The following is a 27,524-nucleotide window of genomic DNA, read 5'->3' on the forward strand; positions in this document are numbered from 1 at the left end:
GTGAGAGACTGGAGCGGGGGAGATGGGAGCCAGTGAGAGACTGAAGCGGGGGTACATGGGAGCGGTTGAGACTGGAGCGGGGGAGATGAGAGCGGGTGAGAAACGGGAGCGGGGGACATGGGAGCGGGTGAGAGACTGGAGGGGGGTACATGGGAGCGGTTGAGAGACTGGAGCGGGGGAGATGGGAGCGGGTGAGAGACTGGAGCGGGGGAGATGGGAGCAGGTGACAGGAGCAGAAGGAGGCTTCCGTGCCAGCATCTGCACTATGACCTGTACTATTTTTCCGTGGCAAGGGTTACAGCACGGATTTAATGGGCCCTAAAATTATCCGTGGTCACAGATCTGCAACCACTGACAATTGTCCGGGGGACGTGTGGATAAGGCCTAACAGTGATTTAAGTGACGGCACAAAATCAACAATCCCTGACACATAAACAATTTCTCGTTGGTAGTTTGATCATTGCCTGCATTTACACAAAGCAATTATCGTTTAAATTCAAACGATATAACGATTTTTCACACAATAATGATCCAGTGTTATAGGGCCCTTAGTCTCCTTTGGTTGCACCAGACCGAAAAGGACCTGGGGGTATTGGTGAACAGTAAACTCAACTTTAGTGATCAATGCCAGGCAGCAGCTGCCAAGGCTAATAATATAATGGGATGCATTAGAGAAGACCTAGATGGACACGACAAGAACGTAGCTTAGTCAGATGACACATGGAATATGGAATGGCACCTGTATATAAGAAGGAGCAAGGTAATTGGGGAGTAGGTGAACTGCACACAGGTTTTCAAGCTCGGGGTTATTTAGTTTGGACACAAGCCTTCCCCCCCCCCCCCACACACACACCTATTACTAAAACGAAGGCCGGTATTTCCAATATGGTATACAGGTTCATTGAAAGTCATGAATTGGCTATGCATTTCATCCTGAAGAAGGTTGGAAACTATAGGGCATTTTACAATTTATAAAAAGTGACTCTTTCAGCCTATGTTCTACTCTAATCCTGTTTGCCATGGAAGCTTATACAGCGAGGGGTAAGTTTTACCCTTCAGACGCTTTTATATATATATGCACAAGCGAGATAACCTTCCCACCTTAATCACCTCTAGTCAAGGCTGAGCTCATCTATCATTGCCATCCCTTCTTATAACTCACATTACTGTGCCCTTTATTCATTTATTTGCCCTTCTTTACATTTTTCCAACTCAAGGCCGTCAACCCCCGCCCAGAGCTGAAAAGCGCACTCATCAATTGTAAAGCGGATGACGTCTTATGAATGTGTCCTTAGTAACAGCAGATCGGCATTACATTCTGTTGCTTAAAGGGGTACTCCGGTGAAAAATGTTTTCTTTCAAATCATCTGGTGTCAGAAAGTTATATATTTGTTTTATCTGCTGCTGTCTGGCCCATACGTTTCTATTGGGCACAGACACTCTTCAGGATTTTTCCTGAAAGGTGTCCGTGACGGAAAGTAGCATTGGAAAATATAGGACATGTCCTATTTTTGTCTTTGTATTTTTTTTCTGGCACAGATGCCTCATAGAACCCATTTGGGCATCCAGAATTCTGGACCACTCTGGAGCCACATCTGGAATTTGTTCAGAATTCTGGATGCATTGGGGGGCAGCCCGGGCTATTGCCACTGGGTGCTGACCTCTTAATTGTATGTGCTCCTGATTGGGAGCACATACAATCAATGTGGCACTGTGATTGACAGGCTAGGAAGCAAAGGCTCCCAACACTGTCAACCATGTTATGCCTCACAAGAGGCCGCTACCTCCCATGCAACTAAAGCCTACTGAAAGGTTTCTTTATAAGTGTTTCCTGATCGTAAAAACGACCAGAGAAGTGCAAAGGGGACCTTACAGGAAGTAGTGTATTCTTCCCACACACTGCTCCCTGCTGCCACCTCTGTCCATATCAGGAACTGTCCAGAGCAGTAGCAAATCCCCATAGAAAACCTCTCCTGCTCTGGACAGTTCCTAACATGGAAAGAGGTGGCAGCAGAGAGCACTGTGTCAGACTGGAAAGAATACACCACTTCCTGCAGGACATATAGCAGCTGATAAGTACTGGAAGACTGTATAGAGCAAATTAAAAAATTGTCAGAAAAAATAAAAGTAAATTACAAATCTGTCTAACTTTTTTGTCACCAGTTTAATCTTAAAAGTAAATGTCTCTGTTTAAGGCTGGGTGGATTTTGCCTAGTGTACTAGGATCAGCGACCAGCAGACAACCAGAAAACTTACATTTGTCTGCTGGTCACTCAATTCTGACACGCTGTCCGTGTAATAGAGTATATGTGCATCTATTGATCTAGTGATCGTTGATGCAGCCCTGGCCACACGATTACAGAGCCGTGTATTAGGCTCAGTAAACGATTACCGATCAATGAGATCAGAGCTTGTTTGCCAAGTTTCCCAGGCTGTCTGATACGACCTTCAGCCTCTCTTCTACAGCTACATTCTCTATCTCTCTCTGGTCTAGTAAGTCCGGGGCTCTACCTATTAAAATTCTCGCCACCTTTCGGAAGTAAGTTTCGTTCTTCCCATGAGAGAGCGCGGCTGCGGTGATTGCTTCCCGCTATCTATAAGATGCCTTCATTCTGATAGACTTGTTTTTACTGTTTGAAAAGTGCAATTTGTTTCTCCTCCAAACGCGCCGAGATGCGACAAGCGAACGAGTGACACGGACGCGTGTGAGTGAGTCAGCCGTGGTATTTGATTGACGAACCTTCTAATGAAGGATGACATTTCTTAAATGCTTTTTAAGACGGAGACGACTGATTCCCGCTGCACGGAAGCGGAGGGCTATCATTAACGTGAAATATCAAACTCCTTTCACATCAGCGCCCCAACGCGACGTGACTTCTGCAACTCACGGGGTGATGTATGAATAGTCAATAACGCTGAATGGTACTCGTGCACCCACGTCGTCTGCTGTGGTCAGGAGGATCTAACTTGTGGAATACATAGATGTACGTGTATATCCTCGCACTGTATGAATTCATCATTTTTGTATTTGTTACAGTCTGTACTTGAAAATCTCATAGGGGTATTAGAGACGCTACCTTACGGAGTGTGTCCTTAGCTCCTCCGAGCTGTAGGGAATATCACTCAGCAGAACACCGTATTACCCTCACTCTAGTGCCCACTTAGACTCCTGGATTCTGGCCAATTCTATAAAAAGGTTTTCCAACAATAAAATCTATTTTCAGACGTCGAATAAACGAATATATTTTAGTATTTTTGCCCTTTTATTTGATCTTTTTTAATGTTTTTATTCTGTTTTTATTGCGCGGTTGTCTTCATTAGCCCCTCTTCCTGTCTGGTGTATATGTTGCGGTGAAATGATCCTGGGAAATGATGAAAGGAACACGCCGTTCCATCATTTCCCTAGGGATTTGATCAAATCACTGAAATGATGGAATGAAGGATCGAGGAGTCACCCGGCTCTATGTTTGGCGCCGAACGGGGGAGCAGAGCGGCACACCTCCCGGCAGGCATATGGCGGGTGCGGGTGGGAGCTGCTGGCAGGCATGGCGGCGGAGGCGCATGGGGGAACAGAGTGGCACACCTCCCCGACAGGCATATGGCGGGTGCGGGCGGGAACTGCTGGCAGGCATAGCGGCGGAGGCGCATGGGGGAACAGAGTGGCACACCTCCCCGACAGGCATATGGCGACGGAGGCGGACGGGACCAGAGGCGGACAGGGAGCAGAGCGGCACACCTGCCCGTAGGCATACGGAGTAGGGGCAAACAGGGAGTAGGAGGCATGTCGCAGGGCGGAGCAGATGGGACCGGCGGATGGGGAGCAGAGTGGCACACCTCTCGGCAGGCGGACGGAGAGCGGAGTGGACAGGCCCGGGGAGCAGGAGGTGTGTAGCAGGGGAAATGAGCGGAACGGGGAGCAGAGAGGCGGTGGAGGCAGACGGGGAGCAGAGAGGACAGGCTGGGGGAAGCAGAGAGGCGATACGGTAAGCAAATTCTATGTCGCAGGGGGAAATGATAGAATTCATTCCATCATTTCCCTGAAAGTGGTCAGTGATTAGATCAAATCCCAAGGGAAATGATGGAACAGTCATTTCATCATTTCCCAGGATTTGATCAAATCCCTGATTCTATCATTTCAGTGCAACATATATACTATAACACACTTCCTGTTCCTGTGTGTGCACTCTAGCCGGGAATTTAGCCAACTTTTTAACTATAGCCCCTTCCACATAATGGGAGGAAGGTTGACTGTATTCCTGGCTAGAGTGTACACATGAAGTCTGTTTATAGGATGTACACCAGACAGGATGTTAGTTTAATAAAGACAACAGAGCAGTGTGCATCAAAGGCAGAAGAAAAGCGTGGGGGGGGGGGAAATATTCATAACATTGTGTTCATTTATTAGAAAATTCAGATTTGATGTTATCATTAGGAAAACCCCTGTCGCTATATAAGTATCTTGACCCGTCAGAGAGATGTCAAAAGTTTTGAGCGGTCCTGGTCTGAGTGTTCATACGCTAACCGATTGGGAGAAGCCCATGTCAGAAGTGGGTCATGTTTTTTTTTCATTGATTCAGATCGGGGAACTGACTGTGTGGCAATGTGGTCATCTCCCCGCTCCATTCTATTGACCAATCAGGGACTGAATACGCAGACCCGGAGTAATAATAACTTTTGACCTGTTAAAGGGGTTATCCAACCTTTTCTCTTAAATCAACTGGTTATAGAAAGTTATACAGATTTTTAAATTACTTCTATTTAAGAATCTCAAGTCTTCCAGTACTTTATCAGCTGCCGTATGTCCTGCAGGAAGTGCTGTATTCTTTCCAGTCTGACACAGTGCTCTCTGCTGACATCTTTGTCCATGTCAGGAACTGTCCAGAGCAGACTCAAATCATCATAGAAAACCTCTCCTGACATGGACAGAGGTGGCACCAGAGAGCACTGTGTCAAATTGGAAAGAATACACCACTTCCTGCAGGACATACAGCAGCTGATGAGTACTGGAAGACTTAAGATTTTTAAATAGAAGTAAATAATAAATCTGTATAACTTTCTGAAACCAGTGAATTTGAAGGGGAGGGGCACTAAACACAGCACTGCTCCTCGTATACACAGCAATATCCTGAAAAGTTACCTAAAATGACAGGTACTCTTTAAGTTAATCCTATAATTGGCTCACGCTCTAACTGGATGTTATCGAGCAGGAGTTTACGACGCTGATATCTTCTCTCTATAGCCACGAGCAGTGTTTAATAATGTGAGCTGGTAGGTGCACTCAGAACTGCTGGCTAGGGCATATGCACATTTAAAGATCTCCAAAAAGCCATTAAAATAAATCACATCGTACGGGAGAAGCACCGGCTGCAGAAAAACCTATCATTCCCCCAAATTGTAAAGACAAGATACAATTACCCTGAAGTTTACAGCCGGGCTGAAGCCGACAGACAAGATGAATACAGATGTACCTGGCGTCCCGAGCGTGCGCACGTATAAGGTGAATTCACATGTGGCAGATTGGTTGCAGAAATTCAGAAAATTCTTCCTTTCATCTGAAGGGCAGAAATTTGCCTGCGCGTCGCCAAAGCCGCCACATTCAAATGAATGGAAATTCTTTTCAGTCGCGGAATTTCTTGTACAAATCTGCCGGAATATACCCACATAGTATGAAAGGGCAGTCGGTTATACAGACATCCCTGTGCACGTGTATTGGTCTTCAATATCTACTTAAAGGGGGTTTTCCTGGCAACAAATGCTGATGAACTATCATCCGCGTACTGATTGGTGGGGGCTGACACCCGACACCCCCGCGGTAAGCAGTCAATGGGACCGAAATTTGCTTGGCTCCATTCACGATGCGGCAGTGGAGACCTGTAACTTTAGCTCAGCTCCCATTTAAAGGGGTTATCACAGTGTTAGAAAAACATGGCCACATGGTCTCTTGTCTCCAGTTCAGGTGCGGTTTACAATTAAGCTCTGTTCACTTTAATGGAACGGAGTTGCAAAACCTGGAACCAAACTGGGACAAGAGTGGTGCTGTCTCAAATAGAGAGTGGCCATGTTTTTCTAACACTGGATAACCCCTTTAAGTGATTGTAATATGAAACACATTGGGGGAGATTTATCAAACTGGTGTAAAGTGAAACTGGCTCAGTTGCCCCTGGCACGTGGGGTTTTGGGAAAGGATGCCCGGACGATCTAAAGATGGGCCCTATTGTATGGGGCGACAGGCAACAGACCGCCACTACCGTCATTGGGATTTTAGAACATGCTGAAAGACAACGATGAACCGACATTATGCATGTTGGCTGAATTTTGCCTTTCAACGCGAGCTACTACATGAAATAATTATCGCTGTTAATTTGCCAAGTACGGCTGATAATCATTTTGTGTAATAGTTCCCTTATACATACTTGGCGTTTAGCCTTAAAGCGTACCCATTACTGTGTTCCTTTAGACAATTTGTTGCTGAAATGTTGCTGATGCCAGAAGATCAGTTTGTCGAGGGAACGCAAGTTTCATGTACAAGCTATATTCTAAGTAATAAGACTCCCCAGACCTCATTGGCAACATGATCTTCTGGCGCCAACTCCAAACTATGGAGAGCAACTTAGTGACAGGTCATCACTTTCATGCTGCCTGAACCAAGAGTCATCAGGGTAGTCCCCAGCACCACCTTCCCGAACCATTGGCTATGGTTAATAGATCTTGTTTGATACCCAATCTAGAGTAGGGTAAGCCTGGGGACCGCCCCGATGACTCGTGGTTCAGGCAGCTTGAAATTGATAATGTGTTCCCATTAAAGGGAAAAAAAATATGGTATAATACAATAATAGAATGTCATATTCTCATCGGCCCAGGTTATACATACACGTATGGTTGAGGAATGCAACTACAACGGCCTCCCTTTGCAAAAAAAATAACTTTTTTGCCATGGAGCTCAAGTCTCACTAGAACTTATTATTTTGTTTTCTCTCTCTGTAATATGTAATAAGGGAACCTATGATCGCTTTCATGCTGCCCGAACCACAAGTCATCACGATGATGCCCAGCCATTTCTCCTTATCCCATCAGCCTTGTTTGGTAGCTCACTCTCTATACTCAAATACTCTAACAGTGAGAAATCTATTAGTCATGGCTGGTTGGGTGAGGAGAAGCCATTAAAGGGGTTGTCCAGCGCTACAAAAACATGGCCACTTTCCCCCCTACTGTTGTCTCCAGTTCAGGTGCGGTTTGCAATTAAGCTCCATTTACTTCAATGGAACTGAGCAATTAAGCTCCAATTTACTTGCAATTAAGCTCCATTTACTTCAATGGAACTTTCAAAACCCCACCCAAACTGGAGACAACAGTAGGGGGGAAAGTGGCCATGTTTTTGTAGCGCTGGATAACCCCTTTAAGGACTGGCCTGATGACTCTCAATTTGGGCAGCGTGAAAGTGACGACCCTTTAATTTCCTTAAATAAAGCTTTGTTTCTATGGCATGGACTATGATTGTTGGAGGGAAAAAAACTTTTTGCCCACAGAAATAAAAAAAAATGGAAATTCTCCAACTCACCGGCCGCTTGATTCGTAATTCAGTTCAAGACACGACTGCAATTTTTTCCTTTTTGATTTTTATTTTATTGGCAAATGATAAAAAAAAATCCAATGAGTAAAGATATTTTGTATATTTTATATCTGAACTTTAAAGTGCTGCAGTCATTGTAACTCACCGTGTTAGACATTTTGCATTTATGAAAAAAAGTAAACTTGCCTGTAAATCAGGAAAAAAGCAGAAGGTTCAATGGCAAACTAGAACAAGGTTCCACTCTGGATCCATTGCAATGTGTTATGCCAAGCGTGGTGCGCACACACGGAAATCCATTGCCCGTAGACTAAGTAGAACTAGATTGGCCTTGTCCTAGCCAGCGGTTGGGCAATGTAACGGAAATTGATGTTATAGCTTGTATGGTAAATTATATATTCCATGGCTTTGTGAACCCACCTAGCAAATATTCACCCAAATTTGTATGTAGAGACGGTGGTGGCACCTTGATAGACTGTGATAGTCCTTCTTGTGAGCATTGGCTTCCATCAATCACCTTGAAGTTGTCACCTAATATTTATGACCTGTATAGACGTTTATGCTTTTTCAAAAATATGCCCTTCGGATCTGGAAGGTTGTTTTGCCTTATACATCCAAGGATATAATCACAAGATGTCACCAGAAGGACACCATTTCCAACCATATACAAATACAATATACTTTTTTTTTTTTTTTAGGTCAGAGAATTTTTTCCCCTAGATTCCGACAATTTGAGTGCTTATCCGGTTTGCAGTCTGGTTGTAGGTTTAGTGCTTATGTTGTTTTATCTTGATAAGGAAAAGTGCTTGTTCATGGCTCGTCATTAAGGTGTCCTATGGTGCTTCTCACCATGAGTCCTTGTGCTTCCTCTGTATTTTTAGAGAGGTGGTGGCCGTAACGGCAAGTAATAGGAACTACACAACGCTTTCTTCTAACTCATCTGAGCCAGTGAATAAGACTGGTTTTCCCTTGGGTAGTTCAGCACCACAGTGTGAAAGCATGCCATGCACAGATTGGCTCCTCTTTGTCCATATGACACTCAATCGCTTGGCATAGCTATAACAAGTTGTGGTCGCCATTTCCCCCATGTCCACAGAACAGCTGCGCTTTGTTTTTGAAATACCAAAACCGATCCCATCTTCAGGACTAGATCCGTAATGCGTTCCTTCAGGATCTGAAGTCTTCATCGTTTTATCCACAACCTTCTCTGAGACGTCTCTGTGTCGGACCTTTCTGCGTTGAGGTTTAACTCCATGGACGATCCTCCCGGAATCCTCTTTATACGTCACCTGGGAACAACTGGCTTTGGCGGACTCGTTTAGTCTACTTTGTAGAAGCATGCCATTGGGCGTTAACTGATTTCCATTAGTTTGGGAGTAAACGTTGGTCACTTTTGGAATGTCAGAGTGGGCCGTGCTGCATACTTTATATTTTACCATCATAACCACCGTAAAGACCAACAGTGTCACCACGATGACTCCTCCGATGATGATGGTTAAAGTGCCTCCCAGAAAATGAGCATGCAGCGATCGACAGTCCGGGTACGCCTCTCCCGTGGAAAACTGAACACATCCCAAGGATTTAGTGGCAGCCAAGGAGGTTGCGACATCGTCAAAAATGGCCAAAATGCAAAGGTCATAATCTACTCCTGAAACTAGGTGCTTCAAGGAAAAGTGCTTGGTTGTGGAAGGCAGGATTCTGAAAGGAGAAAAAAAATGTCATTTGTTTTGGACATTTTACAAAAACGTTCTGCTGCTTTACACCTTGAATTACTTCCGTCGTTTAATTTAATGTTACTATAATCTCACACTATTTGTAAAATTGTATATATGAGAAAACTGAAGATCTTAAAGGGGTTTTCTGATTAAAAACGTACTTGTCCCCTATCCCATTGTCTGACCTCCATGCCCCCCAGTGATCTCCAGATCGGCCCTCGGCCCTTTGTTTTGAATACAGCCATTGGTTGACACGTGACCTGCAGCTTTGTTCATTCTTTATGGAATCGATGAAGAGATCAGAGTACAGCACTCAGCGCTTCTTTCCAGCAGCTTCATAGAAAATGAATGGAGCCGCCAGAGAAAGACAAGTACAGCACTCAGCTCTTTCCAGAGGCTCCATAAACAATGAATAGTACTGCGGGTGATGTGCCAACCTATGGCTGTATTCCAAACAAAGGAGCTAGGGCCCGACCTGTAGATTGCTTGGGGGGCATGGAGATGGAAAATATCTTACTTGTCCCCTATCTTCTGTATAAGGGACAAGTACATTTTAAGCAAAGATCACCTTTATAGGGGTTTTAATGGCAAGGAGGTATTTCATTTAATGACCCCCAGTGCAGTGAAAAATAAGATACATACTATCCTGTCCGGATAACCTCCTGCAGTTTCTGCTGATGCTGCTCTGACACCACACAGTTCCTGCTGGTGCTGCTCTGACACCACACCGTTCCGCAGGAGCAGCAGCAGTAGCGGTGTGGTGTCAGACACCACACAGTTCCTGCTGCTGATGCTGCTCTGACACCTCACAATTCCTGCTGCTGATGCTGCTCTGACACCTCACAGTTCCTGCTGCTGATGCTGTTCTGACACCTCACAGTTCCTGCTGCTGATGCTGCTCTGACACCTCACAGTTCCTGCTGCTGATGCTGCTCTGACACCTCACAGTTCCTGCTGCTGATGCTCCTCTGACACCTCACAGTTCCTGCTGCTGATGCTCCTCTGACACCACACAGTTTCTGCTGCTGATGCTGCTCTGACACCTCACAGTTCCTGCTGCTGAATCTGCTCTGACCACCACACAGTTTCTGCTGCTGATGCTGCTCTGACCACCACACAGTCTCTGCTGCTGATGCTGCTCTGACACCACATAGTTTCTGCTGCTGATGCTGCTCTGACACCACACAGTCGCTGCAGATGTCCTCCTCTTCATAGTTCATGTGACATTTTGTTATGACAGGAACTTTCTGCTGACACCGGTGATAGGCTGAGCAGCCATTTCCTGCCCAAACAGAACATCATAGGGACTAGAAAGAAAACTACATTGTTAGGAACTGAGTGGTGTCAGAGCAGCATCAGCAGGTGACTGAGATAGTTGAGTATGACTTTTTTTTGTTTCCTTGCACAGAGAGATAAAAATACATCCCACCCAAAAAATCCCTTTAAAGTGACTCTGTCACCTTAAGAAACCCGCTTAAATTACAATAATCAGTAAATTGCTGAAAAGATCCTGATTCTGTGGGATGTGCAGCAATAATAAATGCATAGAGCAGACTCCTAGCTTGGTAATGGTGAGGACTACTAACACTTCATCAGTATGCAGAGGGGGATGCTGTGAATAGAAAGATAAAAATTACAGATTCAGAATCTGCATTTTTTAACTCAATTACTGATTACTGAAGTTTAGATGGTGGAGGGGGGGGGGGAGTAACAGGGTCTCTTAGTATTTTAATTTATTACAGATGAGATTTTATATATCTGTGAGGCTAGACTGTGAATGAGTCAGTGTCCAGTCCATGTAACCAGCAGCGAAATCCCTCCTTTATAGTGAATCAGAGATATGGAAATGGCAACATATTGGAGGAGTATCTGCCATCAGTCAGACATGTATGGCATATCCAATCTATTGTCCTGGTCTATTATAGTATCAGCATACATAACCCTCAGCTACCTCCTATTATTTATCATACTAGGTGGAATGAGCAATGAGCTGTGGGCAGACAGAGGCCTGGTAGAATAGAAAGCAGTAAGGTAAATGTGGCTGAGCTGCAGTACCAGCCCATGACCAAGAGGGGGCATGGTTTCTGTAAAAAAAAAAAAAAATTTTTTTTTTTTTTTTAATCCTAGACAATCCATCATATCTCTATTAAGGGGTTAAACATATTTAAAAAAAAAATATTAAAAATAAATCAATTAAAAGTAATAAACAAGCATTGACCCACTTCACCCATCCAATGCTGATCTACCCTTCAGGCACTGATCGTCACCCTTGTCGACTTCCTGGAGCATGCGTCATGTGACTGCCACAGCCAATCAGTGGCCTGAGTGGTCACAGGCTGTACTCCTGGCATTATTGCTCAGGGGTGGGAGCCGTGATGCCAGGAGGCTGTGACCTCTGACACCATTTATTGGCTGTGGCGATCATGTGACATCCACTTTAGCAGGAAGATTGCGGTGCTGACCAGAGTATCAGAGCAGAGTGGTTGGGGTGAGTTACTGCTCATTTGTTAATATGAACAGTTTGGGGCTCTTAAAAAAAATGGTGATGATAATAACAATATATATATAAAAAAAAAATTATATAAAAGAAGGATAATTATACATAACTCAGCAAAAATCTTTTTCAAATCAACTGGTTTTAGAAATGAAATAGATTTGTAATTGACTTCTTTTTAAAAAATCTCCAGTCTTCCCATTCTTATCAGCTGCTGTATGTCCTGCAGGAAGTGGTGTATTCGGACACAGTGCTCTCCGCTGCCACCTCTGTCCAAAACAGGAGCTGTCCAGAGCAGGAGAGGTTTTCTATGGGAATTTCCTACGACTGTCTTGGACTGAGGTGGCAGCAGAGAGCACTGTGTCGGACTGGAAAGAATACACCACTTCCTGCAGGACATGCAGCAGCTAATAAGAATGGGAAGACTTGAGATTTTTAAATAGAAGTAAATTACAAATCTATATAACCTTCTGAAACCATTTGATTTGAGAAAAAAAAAAAAATTCCGCCTGAGTACCCCTTAAGTCTCCCGAACGTTCTACTTAGTACATTTTTTTATTCCCCAATATATTAAAATTCTGCATCACCCCTTCGCATAGCTCTGTGTTGCGCCATTAATCTGTTATTCCTCTATATAACTAAATATCCGATTGGAGGCATGTCCCTGCACTGTCAAACAAAGTGAGCTCTGGTTGGATAGCCTTAAACAGTGTAGGGACACGCCCCTGACTGGTAAAAACCGAACTGGTTATTTACTTGTAATAATCGAAGAACGGCACATCACAGAGCCATATAAATAGATGATCTAGAATCATTGTTTCATGGGAAACACAATCATTTACTAACATAAACAGGTCAGAAGTGGCATCAGGTTCCCTTTAAATAAAGTTAGATGGTATTTGTAGTTGGTTTTGAGGTAAGGGAGAAGGCACGTATCCATTTACACACCAGGGGCGAGATTTATCAAACATTATGGAAAGTGAAACTGGCTCAGTTGCCCCTAGCAACCAATCAGATTCCACCTTTCACTCCTCACAGACTCTTTGGAAAATGAAAGGTGGAATCTGATTGGTTGCTAGGGGCAACTTAGCCAGTTTCACTTTACACCATGTTTGATAAATCTCCCCCATGACCGTATCTGGGCCTCTTAATGTACATCTAGCCCAAGGATAGGGAACCTTTGGCCTTCCAGCTGTTGCAAAACTACAATTCCCATCATGCCTGGACAGCCGAAGGCTGTCCAGGCATGATGGGAGTTGTAGTTGTGCAACAGCTGGAAGGCCAAAGGTTCCCTATCCCTAATCTAGCGTTAGTAAATCCTAATCCGTATTTACCCTTATTACCCGGTATACGTCTCCCCCGTTACAATATGGCACCAGCCTCCCGCTACCAGCATCGTGACTTGGGACCATTGATCACACCGTAAACCAAGTCTTAGGAGATTTATTCCTGTCATTACTGCTCTTTGACAGATATTAGTCCTCGGCATTGTTGGCCGGGGTGTATCGTTTTCCTCTCAATCCATACCGGGGCCTAATCACCACGTTTCATCTCCGCCTCCTGATGTCTGTTGGGTCTCGTCATTTGGTAATCTATAGGGAAATTGCTCTTACCGGCAGAATTCTATTATATCTCTCCCACAGGCGCTGGAATATGGCTCCATTATCCCCCCTGAGACCGGAGTGCTGACACTAGATCTGCGTACTGCCCTGAAATGAACCGCCATGGCTCAGTAATCAGGTTCAGCTGTCCGAAAAGTGTGACTGATGCAGGAAGATCAGACCGAGCCTCGGAGCGGGGGCAATGGTCACATAAAATGGGGGAAATGTATATTATCTGCCGCTTACTGGGTTTTATTAGCCTGTCTCCTAATGGATGCGATTAGCTATGCATACATGACCTGTTTAATATTTATTATTCATCTATAGAGTTGGGGGGTTTTGTGTGTTTAGAGAGCAAGCGGATGATGAGCAACCATTATCCCGATAATTATAGCTCTCCACCAGCACGTACATCCAGTAATATAAAGGTCTGAGACCCCCCGAAATGATCTGTATGCGCAGTACCAGAGAAATGGGCTGCATGATGAACATAGAAGGTTGTTTATTGAGGCTGTCCTTGTATTATTATCCTAGGATATATATATGTTTACCCCAAGCATGCTTAAATGAGCATTCCCAGATTATATATATATATATATATATATATATATATATATATATATATATTATAATTTTTATTTTATTTTTTCCCCCATCTTTCACCTAGTCAGTCAGTACCTAATTTGGTTTTTCCTTTCTATTTAAAAATTCCTGTAATCCTTTCCTTTAGTTCGGTCATGTGATTTCATGGTGACCCCCCTGGAAATTAGATGTGTTTCTGTGTGCTCAACAGGCTCACCAATTCCTATGTGATCAAGCTGCATGGACTGTTCCACTTGAGCTCTGCACCAGGTGGACAAAAACTCCCATCATAGTTCCTGATGCTGAATATATAGCTCCTGTCACACCTCTGTATACTTGGTCTTTTAGCTTATTTAAAGGGGTTATCCAGCGCTACAAAAACATGGCCACTTTCCCCCCCTCTCTTGTCTCCAGATTGGGTGGGGTTTCAAACTCTGTTTTATTGAAGTAAATGGAGCTTAATTGCAAACCGCACCTGAACTGGAGACAAGAGAGGTGAAAAGTAGCCATGTTTTTGTAGCCCTGGATAACCCCTTTAAATATATATAAATGTAAGGATTATTGTAAGGACAAACTATTAGTAAACAATCAGAGAGGCTAATCTGTCCTCTTCTCTGGTATATAACTATCATCAGTAACTCGGATAGGAGTGTCATTGTTTGCTCTTTGCTCTTCTTAAAGGGAATGCATTGCCTACATTTAAAGGGGTACTCCAGCAAAATTCTAATCACTAAAATTAAAGGGGTGCTCCGGCGAAAATCTTTCTTTCACATCAACTGGTTTTAGAACGTTATATAGCATTGTAATTTACTTCTATTTTAAAATCTCAAGTCTTCCCGTACTTATCAGCTGCTGCATGTCCTGCAGCAAGTAGTGTATTCTTTCCAGTCTGACACAGCGCTCTCTGCTGCCACCTCTGCCCATGTCAGGAACTGTCCAGAGCAGTAGCAAATCCCCATAGAAAACCTCTCCCGCTCTGGACAGTTCCTGTCTTAGACAGAGATGGCAGCAGAGAGCGCTGTGTCAGACTGGAAAGAATACACCACTTCCTGCAGGACAAACAGCAGCTGATAAGTACAAGAAGACTTGAGAATTTTAATTAGAGGTAAAATACAAATCTATATAACGTTCTGAAACCAGTTGATTTGAAAGAGAGATTTTTCGTTGGAGTACCCCTTTAATTTTAGTGATTTGTATTTTTCTTTTTCCTTTTTTGTACATTTTTATAGGGGCAACCATCTTGTCTGAGTTGAGCAAGCCCAGTGCACATTGATGACAATAGACAGATTCTATAGTGAAAAGTCGAACAGCACCTGAATTGGTAGAAGATGCCTCTCAACGCTGTGGAGAATGGACGCACGCCAGAGGGTCTCCAATCCCAGTTAGAGACCATATACTGTTCTAGAAGAATTGTTCCGACAGCATCCAATAGTAAAGAATTGGTGGAAGTTTATTCAAGCAACATACACCATGGCAACTTTTCGACCCAGCAGGGTCTTTTTCAAGCTTGAAAAAGACCCTGCTGGGTCGAAACGTTGCCATGGTGTATGTTGCTTGAATAGACAGAGTCTGTCACCTTAAGATGAATGTGAAACATTACTAAGCGTACTTTGTGATTTTTACCTTTGTCTTATACTGGTGCTATTTATTGACTGGTGTCACCTGACGCTGTAATGCTGTACAGATCACTTTACAGCAGCCTCCTCTTTGTCCCAACAGACAGAATAGGAACCCATACACCTTTATTACCTGACTGACCAACCATGGTTGGTCCTTCATCCTTCCCATATAAAGGTCCCCCTATTGTGCACAGGGCACAGAGGAGGAAGGTCTCTTACTTTCCTCCTCCTGCGCCATTCCCATGCTGTTAGCATTGTATTTCTTGGTCCAGAGCACCGTTAGGAGCACTGCCCCGCCCCTATGGTGCCAGCCGATCTGCCTGCTCCATTGATTATCATTAGAAGGAGTACGCCGGCATGCATGATGGGAGCAGGGCAGTGCTCATAATGTAGCTCTGGACTGAGGAGTAAAATGCTAACAGCACAGGAACCGCACGCAGGAGGAAAGTAAGAGACATACCTTCATCCTGAGCACCCGTGTGCAATAGGGGGATATCAGCAGATTGGATTTGTCTAACCTGCTGATGCTTGCCCTTCAATGGTGCTGACTGCAGGCTGTGTTGTGCTGAATACCACCAATATCTTGCAGACTAGCACATGAGGACAGGAGCATAGAGGCGGTATACAGGAGTACAGAGGTGCTATACAGGGGGAAAGGAGTAGAGAGGCAGTATACAGAAGGACAGGAGTATAGAGGTGCTATACAGGGGGAAAGGCGTAGACAGGCAGTATACAGGAGTATAGAGGTGCGGTAAAGGAGGACAAGCAGTATAGAAGCAGTATACAGGAGGACAGGAGTATAGAAGGACAGGAGTATAGAGGTGCTATACGGGGGAAAGGCGTAGAGAGGCAGTATACAGGAGGACAGGAGTACAGAGGTGCTATACGGGGGAAAGGAGTAGAGAGGCAGTATACAGGAGGACAGGAGTATAGAAGGACAGGAGTACAGAGGTGGTATACAGGGGGAAAAGAGTAGAGAGGCAGTATACAGGAGTACAGAGGTGGTATAAAGGGGGATAAGAGTAGAGAGGCAGTATACAGGAGTATAGAAGGACAGGAGTATAGAGGTGCAGTAAAGGAGAACAAGCAGTATAGAGGCAGTATACAGGAGAACAGGAGTATAGAGGTGCGACATACAAGAGGAATGGAGTGTAGAGGTGGGGTATACAGGAGAACAGGAGTATAGAGGTGCGACATACAAGAGGAATGGAGTGTAGAGGTGGGGTATACAAGAGGACAGGAGTATAGAGGTGCGATATACAATAGGACAGGAGTGTAGAGGTGGGGTATACAAGAGGACAGGAGTATAGAAGAACTGGCTTATAGAGGCGGTTTACAGGAGCACAGGAGTATAGAGCCGCAGTATACAGGAGGACAGGAGTATAGAAGGACCGGAGTAGAGAGGCATGGTATGCATGAGGACAGGAGTGTAGGAGTGGAGTATACAGGAGAACAGGAGTATAGAGGTGCGGTATACAGGAGGACAGGAGTGTAGATGTGGGGTATACAGGAGGACAGGGGTATAGAAGAACTGGAGTATAGAGGTGTGGTATACAGGAGAACAGGAGTATAGAAGGACTGGAGAATAGAGGCGTGGTATACAGGAGGACAGGAGTATAGAGGCACGGTATACAGGAGGACAGGAGTATAGAGGCGCAGTATACAGGAGGACAGGAGTATAGAGGCACGGTATACTTGAGGACAGGAGTATAGAGGCGCGGTATACTTGAGGACAGGAGTATAGAGGCGCGGTATTTAGGAGGACAGGAGTATAGAGGCGCGGTATACAGGAGGACAGCAGTACAGAGGCGTGGTATACAGGAGGACAGGAGTATAGAGGCGCGGTATACAGGAGGACAGGAGTATAGAAGAACTGAAGTATAGAGGCGTGGTATACAGGAGGACAGGAGTATAGAGGCGTGGTATACAGGAGGACAGGAATATAGAGGCTCGGTATACAGGAGGACCGGAGTGTAGAGGCGCGGTATTCAGGAGGACAGGAGTATAGAGGCGCGGTATTCAGGAGGACAGGAGTATAGAGGTGCGGTAGACAGGAGGACAGGAGTACAGAGACGCGGTTTTCAGGAGGACAGGAGTATAGAGCCGCGGTATACAGGAGGACAGCAGTACAGAGGCGTGGTATACAGGAGGACAGGAGTATAGAGGTGCAGTATACAGGAGGACAGCAGTACAGAGGCGCAGTATACAGGAGGACAGAAGTATAGTAACCACTAAAGTCAAATCAAGCAAGCTGTAAATTGTTTTCACAAAAAAAGAAGCATAAACCGTGTGCATTGTAAACCCAGTCGTCTTGTCTCCTGTCTGTCCCATACCTCTTGTATATTAGCTAGATGCAGAGGACAGTGAAAGGATGTAGTATCGCTGCAGGATCAGACTACATAGTGTTTTGTGTAGTCTGTTACCATGGATACATAATTGTAACCAAGACTGTTTGCAAAAAGTTGCTTTTTGTTTTTAAGATGCATTGAGAAAATAAGCGTTCCCAATGTGTACCTTACCCCCAAAGTAAAGTTTTACTTTACTGCACCATGTCTTAGAAACCTAGTAGAGAAAGAGCAAGTTATATCTTCTATATAGAGCAGGTTAGCTTGCGGTACTAAGCTTGGATACATTATAAGAAAGGTTTGGGTGTCTTACCTGTAAACCAGTGTTTCATCTGCTGTACAGTTGTATTGGACCTGGAACATCCATACTACATAGGCCGACCTGTTCATGTACCATCTTATCAGTGCAGAAGATGAAGTGACATCAGTCACCACAACCGTAGTTTCTGGAACTTTCCTTTCCTCTGTAGCGTTGACCGATGTCTTTGATGAAGTGGTGATGTCAGAAGAGCCGGGATCCTGTCTCAATACGCTAACTGTTCCATTATTGCGATGAGGCAGCGGGATCATTTTTAGGTCTACTTGGGCTGTCGATTCCCCAGCAGCATTGATTGCTATACAAGTATATGCTCCATCGTCCCTGATAGTTGTAACTAGTATATCTAAGGTTCCATTTCGATAAGAAGCGGTCCTGGATGAGTTGGCCATTATTTTATCATCTGGAGAAACCCAATGAATTACAGGTTCTGGGTCCCCAATTGCCCGGCACTTTAATGTTGCCCTTTGCCCTTCCAATACCCAAAGCTGATGCGTGTGACGTGTTATTAGTGGGGGCTCACATGTGAACTCCTCTTCTGGTATCGACCAGAAATAGCGTCCAGCCAGCTGTGAAGGAGACGCACATGTTTCCATGTCATCCTCTCTTACTAATCTTCGTAACCATAAGAGCTCACAGTTGCAGTGAAATGGGTTCCCACCAAAATTTAATACAATTGTTGACGTATAAGGGGTAGGGCTGACCACTCCAGTTTGGGAACGGACAAAAAGTGGGTCTGGAGGTAACGTATGCAACCTGTTCGATGTCATGTCCAGTCTGGAGAGCTTGTATAGTTCCGAGAAGGTACCTTCCATTACAAAGTCTATAAGGTTGTGGTCAAGATTGAGTGTATGTAAACTAACCATGTTCTGGATAGCTTCCCATGGTACGCTAATCAGATTGTTATAGGACAAATCCAGGTCCTCTAATGTTAAGAGGAAATCATCAAAAGTGGCCACTGGGATTGTCACTAGCTGGTTATTGTTGATGATGAGATGTTGGAGATTGAGCATTCCTCTTAAAGAGTCCTCATGAATGGTAGTAAGACGGTTTCCATCCAGATGTAAAGACCTCAGGCTCTCAAGATCACCAAAGGCATAAGGTTGAATATCATCAATCGTATTCCTTGATAATGTGAGGTCCACCAACCCTGTCATGTTTAGGAAGTCTTCTTGGTCCACCACCCTAATGAAGTTATCTGCCAGTCGTAGTTCCACAGTCCTACGGTCTATGTTGGGTGGCACATAGAGTAGCCCCTTGTTGGCGCAGAGTGTGCTGAGAGATTCTGAAAGGTTTTGGCAGGTACAATGAAAGGGACAAGAATGGACCATGGTCACAAGGCTTCCTACCAGTAGAACACCCCAGACCAACTTTTCCATGGTAGATGACGCCGTGTTAATGCCTGCAAAACAAAAATAGTATTACTTTTGGTGAAATTTTAGGAAGCTTAGCAATTTAAAACCATAAAAGTGGAAATTACACTCCACTTTCTGTATTGAATTACCGCTTGTCTTCTCTAGCGTTTACTTCTGCCCCATAAGGGAACCATAATGGACAATGACTGCAGTTGAGCTAAAAAGTGGGATTAAAGAAGAGAAAAACACTCCCTAAGGGTATACTTCTCATCTCTTATAGGTAGAATCCAGTTGAATGGTTTGTCAGGTGGTAAAAAAAATTCTATATATGCCTGAGGATGGAATATATATAATAAAGAGTTTATACCTTATGTAACCCCTGATGCTCCCCATCCCCACCCATCACCCCTTCTTCTTCGGTTTCTCGTTGTCCCTGCAAAACTGCCCCACCCACCAGAGGTCTTCCGTCTCAGTCACTGATTGGCTGAGCAGGCACATCTTGTGGGCCCTGAAGTAGTGGTGATGAGCAAAGACAGGGAGCATTGGGACAGCACTGGTAAGGTTTTACTACTTTATTATTTTAACACCACCCCAGACATATATAGAATTATTTTTTTTTTAAATATTAAAAAAAATCTATACATGAAACAGCATTCTATGGTAAAAATGATTAAATGTACACTAAGAATAAATCTGAGCTTCAACATTGTAAATCCAGTACCGCAATACTAAAAGAAAAAAACTTTGCCGTGTTTCATCATATTAAAATCTCAGCAGACCCAACATGTTTTGAGCCTATGCACTCTTACTCATGAACCAATGGTAATATGCAGACAATGCTTGTAGTGGACAAAGAAGAGGGAGGAAATCCTGCTGAGAGCCCATAGCAGTATGGCAGAGCCATTTGTTGAAACCAGCCTCCCTTATTATAGTAGCCATAGAAAAGACCGGCGCATAAATGGCTCGAGAGCCCTCGGAGAGAGGTTACAATTATATTAGACCTAATTTACTGTTTTTCCTTAGTTAAATTGTAGACGATATTAAAGATAATATATAGCACTTTAGCATAATTTCCACTTCATCGTAAAATAGGCCTTTTTTTTCCATAAAATACTCTCTTGGGGCTACCATAAAGGGAGTGTCAATACAATCCATTATATTGCACTTAGTGACTATACTTCTCAATGCACATTACATAAAGAAATTATGAATGTTTAACCACCTTCGCTTGTGTGCCTGCTACTATTGCTGTCGCTATGTGACTATGCTGGAATAATGGCTCTCCTCAGCGTGAGCCCACTTGGATAGTATTGAATTTCCATCCTGCATCTTTCTATTGCAAGATCAATAGCTATTTTCAGGCAGGTCTTTTCTTTTCTTCCCTTCCCTTCTAAGCTGATTTCTGTTGTTCGGATCTGCCCTACGGCGCGAACTTGTTTGGTTAAGAATGTGGTTAGGGATGCTTGACCTTCAACTGGATTATTACTGCCTTGGAATTGTTATAATCCATATTACAGGGCCCCTCTTGCTCTTTGGATTTTGTCATCCTTTGGTAAATAATTGAACTAATTTTTCATTGTCATTGATCAAAACTGACTTTCTTTTTCCCGTTCCATAGCAGCCAGTCACGGTGGCTTATTTTTATTCTTTAAAAATGAAAAAAATTACATAATTTTGAGAAATGAGGTGGTTGCTGTTCTTTAAAGCAAATTCCCTCCTTGTGATGGCCAGTGGAAGGTTGGATTTAGTATGTTCTGTGTGCAAGAACATGAGATCTATAGGTCAGTCTGTCTGCTGAAGATGATACACATGTTCCTGAAAGGAGAATCAAAGCCTCCCTCCCATCTCTTGTAACCCATAAAGTTACAGACAGCTATGCCTTGTGTGAATAGCGGTTAGCAGTGTTTATACTGCTGAATGGCCACAGAACTGAAGGGTAATACCCCCCCCCCCCCCATCTCCCTTTAGCTTGTTAGTAGAAGCAACAACAGTAGCAGCTCAGTGCTTAGTGTAACCCTTCCCTTGCTCTAATACTTTCATCTTATAAAGTACACTGCAGAGCCAGTGCATCAGTAACCCTTTTACCCTCAACATGTCATCTAGTACTGTACTATGGAAATCATCAATGCTAACACAGTCAGTGAGTATTGGCAACCAGTTCTAATCCCAGGGTTTCAATAACAGTAGTGAGGGCATCAGGAATCACATTGTCACTGCTCTGAAGGGTTAATCTAAGCTAACCAAAATATTTTTAAAACGACATGTATATGTTAAGCATTTCCACCTAAGCTTTAGCAATATACCCCGAGATCTCCCATTCTGTCTACTCTTTACATCCCCTTTAATAGAAATCATTGTTTTATTCAGTCCACCTTAAAGGAGAACTCCGGCCTCAGGATTCTCTCTTGAAATGGCAGGACACTACCTTACCTCTTCCTGTGCCCGCCATCTGACCAGCCCCATGACCCTCACCATAAGGCATTTTCCCCTGAGTTGTGATGGCGCCCCAACTTGGGGGAGAATGCCCATCTTGGCTGATGGACAGCCAGTCAGTGACAGGAGTGGTTTCCCGCCACAGTCACTGGCTGGCTGAGCGGCCAGTCCATCAGCTGGGTCGTGACATCGGCAGCACAGGCCCAGGTGGGAGCCCCGGGGTCGGTCAGATGGCAGACACTGAGAGAGGTAAGTTAGGCCTTTCTCAAGCCTGAGCAAACCAGGCCAGTTCAAGAGCCCATATGGTTTTTTAGATAGACTAAATAAAATTTTAAATATTTTCTGTTGGCGCCATCATATGGCATATTGGTTTCATGGTAAATGACTGCGGCGCGTTCAGCGTGGGAACTAACAAGTGGCACCCGCTTTCTACTTGACTCTAGTTCTTTATTTTCCAGGTGCTTTAGGCAGCGGCTTCTATTACCGCTATTACTGAGCCCTTGCATGTGGCAGTATAGGAGCAGGTGTATCCTCTCATATCTAGGGGTTATAGTCCGGAGAATATATGTAAGCACTCCCTAGGAGCAGTAATTGGAGCTGTCTCCTGTTAGCGGTTGAGAGATGATGCATGAAACTTCTAGGAGTTGAATTCTTTGAGTTCTCCTTCAAGGACGACTCAAGGGCTTCTTTTCTCAGGTATGGATGCTCTATAACTCTGCCCCTCACGCTATGTTCTTTCCAAAGTCCCGAAGATCAACAATCGTTTAGGTTCCTTCCTATTTATTTCCCGTCGTGAACCTGCGAATGCCGCGGCCGGCGCTGATTTAAAAGTAAAATGTGTACCGATGCATATTTTTACATCTTTTCCAAAGTTGCCGTCTACATGCTACCAAGCTTCCCATTGCTTCTCGTCTTCATTGCATCTATTTTTCTTCTCAGAGCTCTAATTTATTCTTTCTCTTCTTCGCGGCTCTGTTCTGCTCTTTTCTTCTCTCTGCTATTCTCGTCTCTAGATGACAGTTAGCCGTGTGACCCCTTTATCTGAGTATCGGTACAAACTCCCAGGCGGGAGTGAGATCTTTGCCGGGAGCTTAGTGTCGGGGTTAATATCAATCTGTCCATGGATCTGTCTCTAACCTTCACCATCTCACGTCGGTACAGCACATATACACCCTAGGCTGCTGCTCTGCTCCGTCTGACTACTTGCATCAGAGGTGCATCCCTCACCAATCAATATCATCCTGTAGTTCATTGCCGTGCACTCCGTAATCTGCTCTAATGAATGGAATGGATGGCTATATATCATTCCTAGCCAAGGAGTTTGTGTGTTTGTAGGTAGATTAGTGTGTTTTAAGCTATTCTATGGTATAGGGAATACTATCAGGATTTGGCGTCCACCATGAGAAGGCCCAAGGTGTGATGAAATCTTAAAGGGAACCTTTCTTGCTATCTGAATCATAGTCAAAGGGGCGGTCACCACCTGCCTCTCCTCACCTCACCAACCATGATTGATCCTGTGGAGAAGGGTTTATCGGTCAATGCTGGTTGGACGGGAAAAACCACCGTAAACCACCCTGATGACTCGTATGATCAGGCAGCATGAAACTGATGATGGGTTCCTTTTAATTGAAGATAATAGCAAGGACAGAGTCCTTTTAGGATCAATTATAGCTTATGTCTACATGCACATATATGTGATATCAGAGTAGCCACTGTTTTAGTGAAGATAGGCCACGACCACCAAAGACACGGAATGGCATTCTATAGACATAATCTGATGTTGTAGCCAATGCTTTCAGAAACCTCTTATTCTGTATCTATTATTCTATTATATCTGGTACTTTGTGCATTCGTGAAGAAATGGAGACACTTTAAGGACTGAATAAACTTGAATAAACCTTGTCAACATATGTAGAGTGATACATCATTCTTGTATGTACAGACAGTTCCTCCTCCATACCTGCAGAGCAGACTTTATCAGCTTCCCTGTTGCTTAGCAAATGGTTGCTAAGCATCTCTTCTGCAAACAGGAGTACGTTATACCAAATAATAAAAGATGGTCATAAGTCAAGGCATTGACTTAGAGGGAAATTAAACATGAAACATGTAGTCTGATCTTCCAGCATCATGTTTTAGAGCGGGAGGAGCTGAACAGATTGATATATAGTTTTGTTAGTGTAACTTGTCATTTACATATTTATATATTTGTTCTTTATGGGCTTGGGAGTCCAGTGGGCGGTCTTAATCAGTAAGTAATTGAGAAAATGACAGGTTCTACTAGAATGTTCCTACCGAAACTATATATCAGTCTGTTCAGCTGCTCCTGCTCTATACGATGATGCAGGCAGATCAAATTGTATGTTCAATGTGATAGTTTCCCTTTAAGCATCTAAGTTAAAAAAAAAAAAATGCTTTCTCATTACACAAAAAATTAAAACCTGTTTTGGGTCCAAAAATCCTGCCATGTGAATGGGAAACCCTGAAACTGTTTTACAGATCAGGAATAGACATCTGGAAGGACTTCTCTCTGCTGGAATAACCAAATATTCATTTGAGTCAATAGTCCTAGCCAACCCTTCCTCCATTATCCTCCTCTCCATGTTTCGATAAGATGCAGCACCTCCTACTGACAAGTTTCAGCCATCACTGGGTGTTGCTTTGGTTATGGGACTTGGCTGTCAGGTAGAGCCATGTCCTTACTTCTCCTCGTACAGAGGCCCAGAAGCTCAAAGTGTCACGTGTAAACCATTGAGATGGTGTTAATACTGCCCTGGTGCTAATATCTTTGTGTGTAACCTATTCCTAGATGTCCATCTATATAGATTTATATATACAGTATATCCTATACGTGCCATGGTAGGAGCTCCTCTCCCAGCTTACTGTGGGCTGCCTAGTGGCTCAGATGGCTTCCATCTCCCCGGCATTGACCCCAGACAGCAGTTGTGTTGTTTTTATGAATCGATTTTCCCTCTTCTCCTCTTGATTATATTGCTGCAGCACTCGCATCGGTGTCACAGTGCATACTGATGGGAGCACTATATATAGGTGAGGCTCCATCCTATGTCTGAAGGAGACGCTCAGCACAACATCTACTAGATTCTGACAACTCATCCTGATTCTAGAAGTGACTACTAATCGGGTTCAGGGCGATGTATGTAGAGGATCGGGCCGGTGGAATGAGTTATTACAAGTCACGTACAGAAGGGCGTTTTACTTCTTCACCTCTGTCTCCATGGACCTTCAGAGTCACCATCTGTCTCTCGGGGGCTTTGCTCCCTATACCGTATACAGTATTTCAGCTCTATATGTTGGACAAAGTTCAAGGACCCCCTCTGCCTCCCCTCTCTGTCCCCAGCTTCACTCGTCCCTGTGGGAGGTCTACAGCAGGTTTTTTTCCTCTCTCTCCATTTTCGGATCTATTTCTCGGTTCAGCCATTTATCCGATTCCCATTATTCCTAATATTTCTTATCAGTTTCTATGTCAACAGTGTTACAGTGCTTGGCTTTCATCTAGCACACATTGTAATAGCTGGAGCTCTGCACACACATTTGCCTTATCAGTGCTGGTTACATTCCCCATTGGCTAGCCGCACAATATATACATATTACCGGGCAGTGCTGAGCTATGCTACAAGACACGGACACTTCTCCTTCACATACACATACATACGTTCAGTACAGTATCACTGCCTTCTCTAATACCTGCGTGGTCCTCCTTTCCTCACTGGTCACCCTCCGTTGTCTCTGTTCTTTTGCCCTTTTGGCCTTGTATACTTGGTATCTCCGTTGAACAGGGCATTTCCAGGGGCAGAAAAGCAGAGTAGGGGGCTGAGGTTTTTATTTATATTTTATTTTATTCCACTCTTTCTCCCTCTTCGTCAATGTCCTCTTTTCTTCACTGCAGTCCTCTCTCTCTCTGTCCCTCTGATAGATCCCACAGGAGAGACGGGACCTTATGTGCAGGACCGATCCGGTGGCAGAGCCCCATTATTTCCCAAATCCTTTTGGGCCTCGATGTGACCCCCCTTAGTCTTCAGCCCTGAGAAGATCCACCCTGAAAAATCTTCGTTTCGAGGCATCAATATTTCCCAGCGTCTTAATCCTTGCTCCACAGATGCATTAACCCATCAGAGAGTCCTTCCTGGCTTGCAGCGAGAGACGTATATATTCCACCTATAGGTGAGGTCTTCGATCAGTGAGTCATAAAGATACACGAGCGAGCTGCAAATGGTATAAAAGTAACCCTAGCATATTCCCAATGTAAATCCTGGGGAGGAAAATCTGCCGGCTCACAGGGTCCCGGGGTCCAGGTATGAGGAGGCAGCAAAACAGATGTACTCATTTCATTGACTTAGAAATAAAGAAGACAAAAAAAAAAGTAATGGGTTAATTTGCCGGCATAGCTGCTCGGGTATCTTCATCGATTTTCTTCCAGGTACATCGATGATTTATTAAGACTCAAAAACTGCAGATTGGTTTCCAAAGGATTAAGAAGAAGAAGAAGATGCATAGCAGCCAGAAATCCAGAGCCAGAATTGCTGCAGCTCGTATATGGGTTAAAATCCAGACGGGAAAGTGGAGAAAAAAAAGATATGAAAGGTCGAAATCGAAGTCGTGCAAAAAGAGAAGCGTCTAAGGATGCGAGAAGGTCCTCCCGTTTATATCAAAACCTCCCAAGTAACAAGGCGATGGTTAAATAAGATGATGAAAAGATTGTCGCCTCTTCTCCCCCGTAGCCTGCGAGGAATGGTTTTATCTCCGCTCCCCCTTGGATTACCCAAATTTTCCTCCTTGTCATTCCTCTGCTCCGGTGGGTGGCATCTCTCACCCATTCCAGCCCAGGTGAAAGGAAAAACAATGCAGAATGGATGTGAAAGAGAGGAGAGCCGAGATGTGAGAGGGGACTGAGAAGAGCGAACAGCCCGGGGGTGTGGAGGGCACAGCGAGGAAGGGAGGAGAGAATGAGGAGGAGGAGGGGAAAGAAAGTAGCTTTTATCCCAGCCGCACTGCTGTGCCTGCACAGCATCTTAAGCTGTGATTCCTTTTTAACACTTTAATAGGAATGAAGATGTTTGTTGTGTGACAGCTCCCCTCGATGTGCCGTCACCCTGTGGGACGTTTCCTCCATGACCCTTCTTTTTATTCCTTTGTACAGAGTACTGAAGAATTAGGGTGCATTAGGTTTATATAAAACAACATAACAAAAGTGCAAAGGTCAAGTATCTGCAGTTTTTAAGAAAGAAAAAAAGTAGACTTCTGCTCTTTTTGCACATGAAGTTGGGTCAGGTCATCTGCATTTGCACCATAGAACATGTTCTTTTTTTGTTGTGAGAACCTTTTATTGGACCAGGGTCAGTATTACATATCAAAAAACGCCTGTGAATACGGTCAGCTACTGACTCATAGACATATATTTCCGCCTTAAGCAGGTGCAGTAAGCATTATACAGTTCAATGTCCAAGCTGCTGCAGAACATCTTAAAGGGGTTGTCCAGGAT

The 27,524-nt window shown here is 44.2% G+C and overlaps 2 protein-coding genes across 4 annotated transcripts in view; one reads left to right on the plus strand and one right to left on the minus strand.

Annotated features, from left to right (window-relative positions):
• Positions 1-27,524, plus strand: part of PC (pyruvate carboxylase) — a 363,791-nt gene that overhangs the window by 306,078 nt on the left and 30,189 nt on the right. The window lies entirely within an intron of this gene.
• LRFN4 (leucine rich repeat and fibronectin type III domain containing 4) lies at positions 7,671-26,939 on the minus strand. Of its 2 annotated transcripts, none has more exons than XM_069968179.1 (3): positions 25,730-26,939; positions 18,237-19,641; positions 7,671-9,265 (listed from the first exon to the last, which is right to left on the minus strand). In XM_069968179.1, exons 2-3 carry the CDS (start codon positions 19,616-19,618, stop codon positions 8,482-8,484), a joined length of 2,166 nt encoding a protein of 721 aa, XP_069824280.1. In that variant the 5' UTR covers positions 19,619-19,641; positions 25,730-26,939; the 3' UTR covers positions 7,671-8,481. The 2 variants fall into 2 exon arrangements, with proteins under 2 accessions (XP_069824280.1, XP_069824281.1); XM_069968180.1 differs by having other exon boundaries at positions 25,698-26,939.

Source organism: Dendropsophus ebraccatus, chromosome 4 (assembly GCF_027789765.1).
Source record: "Dendropsophus ebraccatus isolate aDenEbr1 chromosome 4, aDenEbr1.pat, whole genome shotgun sequence".
Classification (NCBI taxonomy): domain Eukaryota; kingdom Metazoa; phylum Chordata; class Amphibia; order Anura; family Hylidae; genus Dendropsophus; species Dendropsophus ebraccatus.

What these genes read in the sequence shown, in the direction of transcription:
- LRFN4 (XM_069968179.1), bottom strand. Translation starts at nt 19,618, where the DNA reads ATGGAAAAGTTGGTCTGGGGTGTTCTACTGGTAGGAAGCCTTGTGACC. An exon ending in GATGAAACACTGGTTTACAG is followed by an intron (nt 9,266 to 18,236) that starts GTAAGACACCCA and finishes TTCTCCTTTCAG; the next exon opens with AATCCTGCCTTCCACAACCA.